At 50.2% G+C, this 13,337-nt stretch overlaps 1 protein-coding gene across 1 annotated transcript; it reads left to right on the forward strand.

Annotated features, from left to right (window-relative positions):
* The first annotated feature begins 195 nt into the window (after nucleotides 1-195).
* On the forward strand, nucleotides 196-13,337 carry Rp9 (RP9 pre-mRNA splicing factor). The gene is made up of 6 exons (XM_004872214.1): nucleotides 196-344; nucleotides 2,246-2,276; nucleotides 3,687-3,816; nucleotides 9,138-9,229; nucleotides 11,887-11,948; nucleotides 12,788-13,337. The coding sequence occupies exons 1-6, from the start codon at nucleotides 196-198 to the stop codon at nucleotides 12,984-12,986; spliced, it is 663 nt and encodes a 220-aa protein (XP_004872271.1). The 3' UTR covers nucleotides 12,987-13,337.

Below are 13,337 nucleotides of genomic sequence, written 5' to 3' on the forward strand. Positions count from 1 at the left end.
CCGGGCCGCCAGCCAGGACCCCTCTCCCCGCGCCGGGCCCCGCCCTTCCCGGCCCGGAAGCTCCCTCAGGCCGCGCCTCTCCCGGCCCGCCCCGCCCCGCCCCCGGGTCCTTCCGCCCCGCCCCCTTCCGCCTTCCGCCGGGGTGCGCGAGGCGCGGAGGCGGTGCTGTTCGGGCCGCGGCGGGCGCGGGCCGCGATGTCGTCAGGCTCGGGGCCCGGCGGCGCGGGCTCGGGGGCGGCGCGGCGGCCGCGGGAGCCAGAGCACGAGCTGCGGCGGCGCCGGGAGCAGAAGCGGCGGCGGCGGGACGCGGAGCAGCTGCGCGAGCTGCGGCACCTGGAGCACTTGTGAGCGCGGCGGCCCGCGGGAGCCCGGGGGCGGGGGGCGGGGCTGAGGGCACCGCGCCCGCTCCTCTCCGGGGCGCCGCGCTCCTCCGGCCTCCCGACCCCGGCGCCAGGGCCGCTGCGCCCTTCCCGAGCACGTCCTGCGTCGTGCCCGGTTCTCTTGCGAAGCGCCGCGGTTCCGAGGTGCTTGCTCCGGACAGCCCTGTGCCGGCCGGGGCGGGGAGGTGCGGGGCTCCCGCAGGAGTGTTTGGGGTGCTGCGTTCGAGCACCAGCAAGCCAGAGGAGGAAATGAGTCATCGCCGAAGCTCTGGTTAAAACTGCAGACCCGGGCCCTGTCACTTGGCGCGCACCGGGGGCCCTCGCCACTGCTGGTCGGGCCTCTGCTTTCCTTGGGATGCTTTGCGCACCGTGCGCGGATGTGCCCCTTAGTGTCTCCCAGCCGGGGTGGGGTGCTGTCAAAACTCAGGACCCAGGACCCCCACTTTGGGTGCGACCAGTGGAACCCAGGGCCTGAGTGCTCTACCCCTGAGTCGCGTCCTTAGCGGCCTCTTTCTCTGTCAAACCAAGTAAATGAGCCGTGTTTGTGGTAGGGAAAATCTAGGGAAAGCTGGGCCCAGAATGGTACCTTTAACCAAATCGATAGCCAGGCTCTGTGAAGTATCCTGTTGTCTTCTCTTCCCGCCAGTGGCAAACACGTTACTCCAATAGTTATTCTTGGATTCCACGCTGGGCCTGGGACCTCCGCAGCTCTTACCTGGCCCGCGCTCTGGCACAGCGCTTTACTCCTTGTGGTTATTAATTCAGAAAGTGCATTGTTGGCCTGTGCTGGTGGTTGCTACCCAGGGAAAGAAGTGTTAAAAACTCGAGACAGATTAAATTTAGCAGCCTCTCTGGGCTGTCTCAGCAGAGTGGCAGAAAGGAGCACAGGGTTGAGTTGCAGGGTCCAGTTCCCAGGCCCTGGGAGTCCTGCGGTGCTTCTGGAACTCACTGGCCTGTGAACGGGGCACCTTGTGTCATCATGGAAGGTGTCTCAGTCACTCTTGGGTCCCAGAGACAAACACCTGACACAAAACTGGAGAGAAGAGGTTTATCTTGGCTCACAGCTAGTCTGTGGTTGGCTGGCTCCAGGGCAGAAATGGCATAGCACAGGCCTAGGAAGAGAAGCTGCTCAGGAGGAGCTGGGTACGAGAACACACCCTTAGTCATCACCAGCACAGTCAGCCTGCACTCCCCGTGGACAGATCCAGTGATTGTCATCACCCTCCAGGAGACTCACCCTGAACACATGAGCCTTGGGGACATTATGGAGCCCAGAATGGCAGAGGGCATGGAGGAGGTCCAAGCAGGAGCAGGCCCCGTCCTGGGACACCTGCCCCGGCCTCTCCTCTGGCTCCCCCAGCTTCGGTGCAACAGGGCACCCCTTCCCTGGAGCCTGGCCTCTGTGGAGTCTTGGACAGGAGGCTGGGTGGATCCTCACACAGAGCTCTGGGGTGTCCTGGAGCTGGATTCCTGCCTTACCTCCCTGCACTCGTTGCTTTTCCTTCTCCTGGGTTAAAGTCACTGTGCTGGGACTGTACCTGACTTTTTTTGGGGGGGGTACTAGGGATGGAACTCAGGACCTTATGCTTGCAAGGCAGGCATGGCGCCACTGAGCTAAATCTCCGGCCCGAGTGCCTGACTCAGTGAATTTAAATTCTAGATCTCTGCAGGCCGTGAGAGAACATCCCATCAGTTTGTTTACATGGGATGGGAGTGCTCAGCCGGTGTTATTAACAGATGCTAAAGCAGTCTTAAGTTATAAGAATATCCTTTTTATTCCACCCTAGCAGTTACCCTTCATGCTTTGAACTGTACTATGTTCCTACCAACACAGCTGACAGTTTTGGTTTGTGTTTGTTTTCCAGTTATGAGAAGCCACCTCCTGGGCTGATCAAGGTTAGTGTGAAGCCGGGACCCTTGGCTGTTCCCTATGCGCTGCAGACATAGTGACTTGCTCTGAGATGGGTGCATGGGTTGTGGACCTGCTGTTCCGCCTGTGGCCGCCAGAGAGGCCCTGGGGAGGGCTGGCCCATGCTGGGCCTCGGTGCCCATCATGTGGGCCTACAGTGCTGAGCACCACATCTCCTTTCTTTGTCTGCCACCACACTGAGGTCTCGAGGGTCCCCTGCCCAGAGAGTGGCCTCTGAGGGGCCTGGATCCCATGGCAGCCTCTGGGCAGTGACCCTTGCTGTTGCCATTCCAGAGGCTGCTGATGGGAGGATCAGTGGTCACAGGAAAGCTAAAAATTCTGCCTCATCTGGTAGGTAGGTACCTTTCAATAATAAAAGATTCTAGGGCTGGAGATTTAGCTCAGTGGTTACGCCGCCTGCCTCGAAAGCACAAGGTCCCGAGTTCGAGCCCTCATACCCCAAAAAAAAATTCTAGCTGGGGATTTAGCTCATTGGATTTAGCACCTGCCTCGAAAGTGCAAGGTCCTGAGTTCGATTCCTAGTACTGAAAAAAAATTATAAAAATCATCTTTTAGTACAAATTTATTTATTTAGTTATTTTGAGAGAGGATCTTGCTATGTAGTTCAGGTTGGCCTTGAATTTACTATGTAGGAACACCTGGCCTCAATCGAACAGCAATCCTCCTGCCTCAGCGTCCTGAGTGTAGAGATTACAGGTGTGCGCCACCATACCCAGCTAGCTCTTCTAGTATAAATTTAATCGTCATAGGAACTTTTAAAAAATCAGAAAGTGGGGGGAAACACCTGAACGGTAAGTGCAGTTACTCAGTGATGACTGCGTGAAGGTGACCTTCAAGGCACAGTGAGCTAGTGAAACATAAGTTGCCGGCTCCATTGTTCCAGAAAACCTGTGTGTGGTAGTTCTTACATCACACAGATTTGATCTTTGACCTTAGATCTTCGAGTCTTTTTTTTTTTTCTTGTACCAGGAATCAAACTCGGGACCTCCCGCTTGCCAGCCAGGTGATGTGCCGCTGAGCTACATCCCCATCCCTCGCAGTCCTTTTTTACTTTTTATTTTTGAGACAGGGTCTCACTAAGTTGCTAAGTTGGCCAGGCTGGCCTCAAACTTGCAATCCTCCTGCCTCAGTCTCCCAAAGTGCTGAGATGACAGGTGTGCACCGTGCCCGGCCCTGGAGTCTCATGTGCATGAGAACGTGGAGCTCATAGATCCCTCCTGTGAGGACAGACATGTGCTTCACCAGTAACTGCTCTACTAGTAGCTGTGTTTCGGATGTCGCCCTCTCCTGCCTCTCTCTGTTCTTGGTGTGACAGGGTGAGTGCAGGGTGAGTGAAGCTGGGCACCGCGTTGCTGACACGCTCTCCCTCCCTGCAGGAAGATGAGAGCAAGCCAGAAGACTGTATCCCAGATGTGCCGGGCAACGAACATGCCCGGGAGTTCCTGGCTCACGCGCCCACGAAAGGACTCTGGATGCCACTGGGGAAGGAGGTCAAAGTGATGCAGTGTGAGTGCAGCAGGGCCCCGGGTGCCGTTAAAGAGCAGCTGCGTGCACACCTTGCAGACACGTTTGCTCCTTTCTGAGATCTCCGCGCACGTCTGTGTCACAGCCGAGGCCTGGTGTCCATGGCTAGAGGAGGAGGTCCTGTCCACTCAGACTCCCGGCTCCTGTGCCCATTCAGGGTCCGCCCTTGCAGTCCTCGACCGGGCTGCCCAGGGTACCCCCTCAGGGTGCCCTGTGAGGAGGACACACCCGTGGTGAGAATGCCATGGGTACAGGAGGCCAGGTCCCTGAGCCTGGCCTTCTAGGTCCCCTGTCAGAGGTGTAAGTGCTGCTTTCCTCCTGTCACCAGGCCCCTCAGGAGCCTGCTCACAGACCAGAGCCTCTCCCTGGGTAACATGGGGTCCTGTGCACACACAGGGTCCTGTGTAGCCGCCTGGGGCCGGTTCAGGAGGCAGTTGGAGTGGACAGTGTGCGACAGGTGTCGCAGACGCTTATGAGACAGCCCCTGGCAAAGGCAGGCTGTCCCAGCTGCTGCTGTGGGATTCCTCCCCTTGATACCAAGAAAGTGGGAAAGTACCAAACCCTGCATGTGGCGTGTCCCAGGCTGACTTGGAGCGCTTTTTCTCATGAGATTGTCTAAAACAAGAAATGTCAGCGGGGCACATGGTGGTTCTGTGTGTGCTAAATCTGTCCGTAGCAGGATTAAGCCTGATTCCAGAAATTCATTGTGAAAGTTTCAAAAACATAAGCAAGAGCCAGAAAGCTAAATTTGAAAAAGAAGCTTTTTAGCCAGGCATGGTGGCACACGAATTTGGGAGGCTGAGGCAGGAGGATCAGAACTTAAAGTCTTGCTTAGGCAATGTAGTAAAACCCTGTCTCAAAATTAAAAAAAAAAAAAATAGTCGGAGACATAGTTCAGTGAGAAGGTCTTGAGTTTAGTTCCCAGTACCAAAAAAAACCTTTTATCCTTTGAGTTTTTGTTTTAGGTTTAGACTTGGTCTCCTTTTTTTTCTTTTCTCTGTCTCTCTCCATGTCTCTCACCCTTCCTCCTTCCGTCTTTCTTTTGTTGTACTGGAGATTGAACCCATACACTTGGAATCCTCCTGCCTTAGCTCCCCAGGTAGCCAAGGTTACAAGGGTCTCTGCATTAGTCACCCTCCTGTCCCTGAGACAGAATACTGTTGCTGTGTGCGACGTAAAGATGTATTTGGGGTCACAGTTCTGGTGGGTCCGGCCCATAGTTGGCCGGCTCTTGCTAGAAGCCACGTGGTAGCAGGGCTGGCAGAGGACAGCTGGTCACCCTGTGTAACGAGGAAGCAGGGCACAAGGAGCAGGGAGCAAGGGCCGGGAATGCAGCCTTCTGGTCCCTGCCTGGGATCCCACTCCCTGCTCCCCGCCTCCTCACTGCACCCTGGGCTGTGAGCTCCTTGCTGGGTGAACCCTCTGAGGAATGCGGCGCCCGCCACACAGTCCCTCGCCTTGGGAAAGCCACCTCTGAGCACGTGTGGCCCAGGGACACTGTGGACGTGCACTGCGACACCCAGGCCAGCCAGGCAGTTTCCGGCCGTTGTGCAGTGAAGATGAGAGTGCCACTCTTGCTCGTGACACATGCTCCCTTAGCGTGTCTCGTTTTTCCCGTTGTTATACCCTAGTCTTTGGTGTTTCCTGTGTTATATTCAGAGGTAAGTCCGAGAAAACAGTACTTTTCCTTCCATCCGGCGTAGTATCCCCAATCCCAAAATAATGGTTGTCTTCTTTTTTGTTATATAGTATTTTTGAGTTTTGTTTTGTTTTTCATGTATTGGTTTGGTTTTTTTGGGTACCGGGGATCGAACTCAGGTCCTTGCGCTTGCGCAGCAGGCAGTGAAACCACTGAGCTAAATCCTCGCCCCCCCCCATGTATTGGTTTTTAATTCAACGTCAAATTGTTCCCAGCCTCGAATCTTAAGACCTTCGATTCTGACACTTGAGGAGTTCTGTCAGTTTCATCCCCTGGCTTGCTGTCCAGGGACCTGTCCTTAGGACCCACTACAGCGTGAATTTCCGGTCTCAGATTTGTATCCTGAAGCCCTCATCTCTAACGTGCTGATATCTGAAAATGGGTCATTGGGGCTGGGTGAGGTCACAAGAACGAGGCCGTCATGATGTGACTGGTGGCCTTTAAAAAAGAGAGTCACTGGGGTCAAGGATTTCCCTCAGTGGTTTCACCGCCTGTTGCGCAAGCGCAAGGACCCGAGTTTGATCCCTGGTACCAAAAAAATAAATAAATAAAATAAAACTTTAAAAAGTCACTAGAAAGACTGTCCCCCTTGTTATCAGTCAGCCCCAACCTCTCCCCAAGCCAGGAAGAAACCCATGCCTCGCCCATGCCACTGCTGCCTTGCTGGCCCTCTGATCTCAGAAGCCTGACCTCAGAACTGGGAATGGTATCCAGCACAGTAAGCCTGGTGGTGGCTTCTGGAGGGCAGCCTGAGGGATGGAGGCACCGTCTTCCTGCAGTTCCACCAGCTGTGTCCTTGGATCTTGGCCCCTCCTCCTGGTCCGTGCATTCTCCTGGTGAATGCGTCCTCTGGCAGTTTCCTTTGTAGTGGCCTTTAGGCTGGGCGAGGTGGTGCACACCTGGAATCCCAGCTGTTTGGGTAGCAGAGGCAGGAGGACTGAGTTTTTGCAGTCCTGGGAATCTAATCCAAGCATGCACCACCGTGCCACCCCCCCAGCCCTTTTATGTTTTATTTTGAGGATGAGGTCTTACAAAATTGCCCAAACTGACTTCAAGCTTGGAATCCTCCTGCCTCAGCCTCCCTAGTAGCTGGAATAATAGGTGTGTACCACCATGCCCTGCTCTGGTATATTTTTATTTATTTATTTTTTTGGTACCAGGGATCTAACTCGGGACCTTATACTTGCGAGGTGGGCTCTGATATATTTTTTAATGAATCCTCATCATTTTTATGGAATCCATGGAAGGAGATGAAAGCAGATGGGTGCCTACCATCACCTAGAGATCTATAATTTTGTTCTTTTAAAAAATTTGACCTGTAATCCCAGTGATCTGGGAAGGCTGGTAAATTTAAGCCAAGCCTGCTTGGGCAACATGGGAAGTTAGCAAGACCCTGTCTCAAAAAATACAAAAGGAGCTAGGGATGCAGCTCGGTGTGAAGGCCCTGCCTTCAGTCCCCAGTAGTGTTTTGTGTTGAGATGTAGTTAATTGCATTTCACGTGCGATTTCACATTTCTCTTTTCCAGTGCTGGGGATTGAACCCAGGGCCTGTCATGTGCTAAGCAAGTGTCCTCCTGCTGAGCTGCATCCCAGCCCTCACGGTTCATTCTTATCAGAAGTTAATGAGGCTTAAGCTGTGGCTCCCTGACTCGTTCCTTTCAAGTAGTGTGTTCACGTGGTCACATGTGTGGAGTTCCAAGTTGGGATAGCTTTGTTTGTGGATCCTAGACAGCCTTTCCTGCTCCTTCCTCCTGCCACATGATAGAGGCCTGATTGAACCCAGGTCCCTCCCAGATGGGAACACACACGCGCAAGCGCGCTTGCATTGAGTTCAGGAACTCGGGCATTAACTAGAAAACTGATTCTGAAACTCCGATGCATCTACAAACCACCAGTATTTATCTTTTGTGGTCCTGGGGATCAAGCCCAGGACCTTGTCCGGCCAGTACAATTTTTTTTATTGTTTTATTTTTCACGGTGCTGGGGAATCAAACCCCGGGCCACACACACAGGCAAGCATGCAACCACTCAGCCCCCAGTACATCTTTTATTTTTTATTTATTTATTTTTTACATCTTTTAAAATTCAGTTATTTATTGGTATTCCTGTGGGCCGTGGGAGTGTATGATTACATCTGGCGCCATCACTGCTGTGGGCCTTGCTAGACATTGTAGCAGGCGGCTTCCCTTAGACATCTGCACCCAGTGTTACAGCTCCTCACACCCACTCCACTTTACCACAGAGACGGACGCTGGTTTATAGGACTGTGTCCTTCCTCACACTTCTTCTTTTCAATAATTCCTGCATCTGCCCACCAGTAAAAAGGGAAAATTCTCCCTTTTTTGCACTACTGGGGATTGAACCCAGGGCTTTACATGTTAGGCCAGCACTTCACCACTCAGCTCTATCCCCGGCCATTTTTAATTTTATTTTGAGACGGAGTTCCTTTAAGTTGCCCAGGCTGGTCTTCAACTTGTGCTCCTCCTGCCTGAGTAGCTGGGATTATAGGCATGTGCTGCCCTGCCGAGCTGTTTCTCAGCACAGTGCAAGTTTTCTGTAGTTGCCAATACAAACCACATTCGCTGATCTGACCTGCAGCCTCTCCTGCTTCCTGAGGGTGATCAGTACCCAAGCACAAGCTCTCACCTGGCTCACTGTTCTGATTTGCTCCATGTCCAGATGGGACTGGGAGGATGGACACAGGTGGGAAGGCTTCGTTCCTTGTCCCTTTCCCCGGAGCTTGACGCCATATCATTGGTGTCCCTTGGAGACATCATTTCTCCATGTGGCCTTGACGTGTTTACATCTCCCTCATGCTCCCTGGTCGGGGCCAGCCTTGTTACCCTGATCATAAGCCTCTGCAGGCAGACAGTTTCCCTATTCTGCAGGTAAACTTAACACTGGTATTCTGGTGGCTTTAACATTGTAAGAGAACTGGTAGTTTTCTTTACTTGAAAGTGAGGGATTTGTACAGTCGTTGATTCAACCTAAGAAAGAAGAAGCTACTTGTTCTTGTTCCCAGATTTATAAATGAGAATCAGTCCCTTGATGAGTGGAAAAGATTTACTCTCAAAAATACAGTGAGACAGGGCTGGGGATTTAGCTCAGTGGTTCTGCCACCTGCCTCGCAAGCTCAAGGTCCCAAGTTCAATCCCGAGTACCCAAAAAAAAAAAAAAATTGAGACAGGTCCAGAGATTTAGCTCAGCAGCATAGCGCCTGCCTGGCAAGCTCGAGGTCCTGAGTTCGATCCTTGGTAAAAAATACAGTGAGACATACAAAAACAAATTGAACATGGGCCAGAGATGTAGCTCAGTGGCACCGTGCCTGCCTGCCAAGCACAAGATCCTGAGTTTGATAGATTTCCAGTACCAGGAAAAACAAAAAAAATTGACCTTTTGCAATACTTTTGCGCTGACGCTTCATCCATACGGGATGATGGAATAGTCCTCAAACTTCAGTAGTCAGGGATGCTTAGGGAACCAGTCCACTGGTTGCATTTGGTTATATAGTTGCTGTCTAATGAAGAAAAATGTTAATCTACTGAAGTGGCCTCTCAGGTGAAACTTATTTTATAGAAGTGTTTCTTTTTTTCTTTGTTTTTAGGTTGGCGTTGCAAACGGTATGGTCACCGAACAGGTGACAAAGAATGCCCTTTCTTTATCAAAGGCAACCAAAAGCTAGAACAGTTCAGAGTGGTGAGTAAACCCAAAGTATCAGTTTACACTTCTCAGAGATGGTGAGCAGGCACCCTACAAGTACTCTCCCTGATCCCAAAGACTCTTGGCCAGGGCTGGGGATGTAGCTCAGCAGCACAGCGCCTGCCTAGCAAGCGAAAGGTCCTGAGTTCAACACCTAGGATTGGGGGGAAAAAAATCAGCATTGGGCCGGGGATTTAGCTCAGTGGTTCTACCACCTGCCTCAAAAGCACAAGGTCCTCAGTTTGATCTCTGGTACCAAAAAGAAATCAGCATTTGCTGAAGATTCTTGTGTGATGTTAACTTCCCCTCTGTGACCCTTGTGTGACAGCTCTAACAGGAAATGGCAAATTGAACTTTTGGCGAAACCACTGAGCTAAATCCCCAGCCCCAGTGATTCTTTTTCTAAAGCAGTCATTGTGATCTATTCGACCTCCATTTGTTAATAAGTCATGTTTCATAATTAAAGTCAGGGGTTTTGTTTCTCAAAGACTAGCGTCTCCCAGTGTTACAGGAGTGTGCGTGTTTCCCGTTGAGATGACAGCAGGCCAGACAAAGTCCCCTCCCAGAGGACATGGTAAGGGTCACCACTCAGTGACCGCTTATGCCTTGTGGACTGGGCTTCTTGGTGACTGTACCGGCCTTTCAGCATATGTCACAACGAGTCTATAGACTTCAAACTTTTAAGACTTTTCAAGTTTTGTGTTTTCATTTTAATCTGAAAAAAAATTCTGGACCTAGCAGAAAGAAGGCGAAATGTTAGTTTTTACAGATAGTATTAAATATATATTGTTGATAAATCTCAAAAACTTGAACATATTCTTTTTTTTTTTTTTTTTTGGTACTGGGGTTCGAACTCGGGTCCTTGCACTTGCGAGGCACGCAGTGGAACCACTGAGCTATATCCCCAGCCCAACATATTCATTTTTTTTTTTGGTTCCGGGGATCAAACTCTGGACCTTGTGCTTGTGAGGCCAGCACCAGAACCACTGAGCTGAATCCTGGTCCTACATACTCGTTTTTTAAGCTGGTGATCCAACTACTAAAAATTTGCCATGTGGATATAAAGCCATATATACAAAACTCTTAGAGGCCTAACGTTAACAGTTAACGATTATATATTGATGGGCCAGGAGTTCACTCAGTGGTGCTGCTGCATGCCTCACAAGCGCAAGGTCCCAAGTTCAATCCCTGGTTCCAAAAAAAACCAAACAAACCAAGTATATATTGATAGGATTAAGAAAAGATAAAGTAATATGAGAAACAACCTTTTAGCATAACATACTGTAATTTACAAAGTTTTTAGACATTAGGAATTATGTTTTAGAAGAATGTATAATGTTATGGGAAAATGTTCATGCAGGAAAAAAATGGTGCATATATGATTTTTTTTGGTACTGGGGATTGAACTCGGGTCCTTGTGCTTGCGCAGCAGGTGGCGAAACTACTGAGCTAAATCCCTGGCCCCCTATAATAAGATTTATATTTTTCATAAAGTATGAACGATGACCAGGGGAAATATACTAAGTGGGTTTTTAGTTTGTTTTTGTTTTTTGGGTTTTTTTGGTTTTTGTGGTACCGGGATCGAACTTGGGACCTTGCGCTTTCGAGGCAGGTGCTGGAACCACTGAGCTAAATCCCTGGCCCTGTTTTTTGGTTTTTTTGAGACAAGGTCTCACTATGCAGTTCAGGCTGGCCTTGAGCTCACTATATAGCCCATGATCATGGTGATCCTCCTGCCTCAGCCTCCTGAGTGCTTGGATTACAGGCATGCACCACCATGCCCTACCATATTCTAAATGTTAATAATAATTATCCCTTGGTGGAAAAATGCTAATTTAAAAATTTTTTAGGGCTGGGGATTTAGCTCAGTGGTTCCGCTGCTGCCCCACAAGCACAAGAACCCAAGTTCGATTTTAGTAATGCCTAAAATTCCTACAAGAAACATGTACTTTTTAAAATGGTACTTGAGATAATTTGCTTGCCATTTCCCCTACATGAAAAGCCACTTTAAGTCACCTAAATGATATAAGAACACATTTGTCTTATTAAAGAAAATAGGAACCTCACAGTAGGATTTTCACCACCAAGTCCACTCCACCTCCCTCACCAGAATGGGCTCAGGTAGTGCAGTGTGTGTATTTTCATACTTATTTGGATATGTAACATGTACGTATGGATGAATCAGTCTTCTGTATCATATTGCAAATCATTTGCTTCACTTGATATTATCTCTTGGTCCTTTCTCCACATGGACCAGAGAGAATGTCCTCAATAATTCTCAACTTGACTGCTGTCTTACTCCAGGGCCATGCCACTGTTTTATGCAGTTATTTCCTCATGAAGAATAGTTAATTATGCCTTGTATTTGTCTAGCTGGAAAATTCCTTTTGTAGCCTTAATGAGTTGATGGGACTCTTAAAAAATTAGTAGAACATGTTAAACAGAAAGTTAGATCAAGCAATAAAAAAGACCCATTTGTTTTGGTGACATGTATTTCTTTTTTTTTTGGTACTGGGGATCAAACTTGGGTCCTTGGGCTTGCGAGGGAGGTGGCAGAACCACTGAGCTAAATCCCCGACCCTGTGACATGCATTTCTTACTTAACTAGCAGTCCATGAAGCCTAACCAAAGCATGCCCTTGTCTGACCCTAAAGGCACATGAAGATCCCATGTACGACATCATTCGAGAGAATAAAAGGCATGAGAAGGACGTGAGGTGAGGTGCTGAAGGTGTTAAAACCTGCTTAGTCTTAGACTACAGGATTCGGAACCACCACTTGAATGTAAGGGAATGGTTTGGAACCACGACTGGAGCTGTCAGTGCTGGGTCAGGTGGGGCCCATGGTTGAGCAGGCCAGTGTGGGGATGGGTACTGGGGCAGGGATGGGCAGCCAGTGTCCTCCCACTGGCTCGGGTCCGGGGTGTGTGGCCAGGCATGCTTGTGCCCCTGGAGTTCACACTGGGCACCACCATTTGGCATCTTCTTGCAGTGTACAGTGTACTCTTTCAGGTGAATTAGTTTATCTTCTCCAGTATCACTGAGGATCTGAACTTTTTTGTGGGGGTGATAGGGCCTCATGTGCTAGGCAAGTTCTCTGCCACTGAACCACATCCCCAGCCCTGATGTTTTTGAGACAAGGTCAGCTATGTTGCCCAGGTTGTCTGGAACTCATGGGTTCAAGTGTTCCTCCTGCCTCAGCTCCTTCCCAGGAGCTGGAGTTATAGGAATTTTCTGTTAAAATTTATTCTTCAGTGTGATTAAGTGGATGTAATGAATGAGGGCTTGTTTTCAGATGGTTGCTCGGAATTGCAGCTCTTTAGCAAGGAGATGACCCTGAGACTGGGCGGTGCAGGCCTCAGTCTGTGCTTCTGTTAGAAGTCACAGTTGCAGGGGCTCTTGAGAACATGCAGAAATATTAGGACAGCGAGAACAAGTGTTGTGTTGAGTGAGGTCATTACCACACCCACTCAGTGCTTATTTTAAGTCATTTAGTTATTTGAGAAAACTGTCTTGAGCTAAAACTCAGAGTCCTCTGCCCGATCTTGCACGCTTAGGATCCAGCAGCTGAAACAGCTTCTGGCCGACTCCACCTCAGAGGAGGACGGGAGCAGCTCCGGGTCCTCAGAGAGCAGAGAGAAACACAAGAAGAAGAAGAAGAAGGAGAAGCACAAGAAAAAGAAGAAGGAAAAGAAAAAGAAGAAAAAGCGGAAGCAGAAGTCTTCCAAGTCAAGTGAGAGTTCAGACTCAGAATGAGCTGGACGCCATGTTGAGCACCTCAAGAGCCCAGCACTGAGGGCTGGACAGAGGGGACACATGGAGAGCAGCTGTGCCAGCGGACATCGGGTCTGTGGGGATGCTCACCGCCTCCCAAAGGACACTGTGCGGTTTCCCAGTGCCAGGCCTCACTGGCGTCCAATGGGACTTCCTTGAGTGTCCCAGAAACCTGTGACCTCTTTGCAGCCTCTGTGGGCAGCAGGACCAGGGGCTCTAGGTGGCATTGTGGACCTGGCCTGCACCCTCCTGGTGGGTGGCTCAGTCCCATGGCTTCAGGCTTGGCCGTCTGTGTTGTTGAGGATAATAAAAGCTTGTGATTTATTTTTCAAA

This window comes from Heterocephalus glaber, unplaced genomic scaffold (genome assembly GCF_053883595.1).
Source record: "Heterocephalus glaber isolate CG9 unplaced genomic scaffold, H.glaber_assembly_v1.0 deba00001111, whole genome shotgun sequence".
Taxonomy (NCBI): Eukaryota; Metazoa; Chordata; class Mammalia; order Rodentia; family Bathyergidae; genus Heterocephalus; species Heterocephalus glaber.

Coding starts and splice junctions, on each gene's coding strand:
- Rp9 (XM_004872214.1), top strand. CDS start 196: ATGTCGTCAGGCTCGGGGCCCGGCGGCGCGGGCTCGGGGGCGGCGCGG. Junction 345..2,245: donor CTGCGGCACCTGGAGCACTT/GTGAGCGCGGCG, acceptor TTTGTTTTCCAG/TTATGAGAAGCCACCTCCTG. Junction 2,277..3,686: donor CACCTCCTGGGCTGATCAAG/GTTAGTGTGAAG, acceptor CCCTCCCTGCAG/GAAGATGAGAGCAAGCCAGA.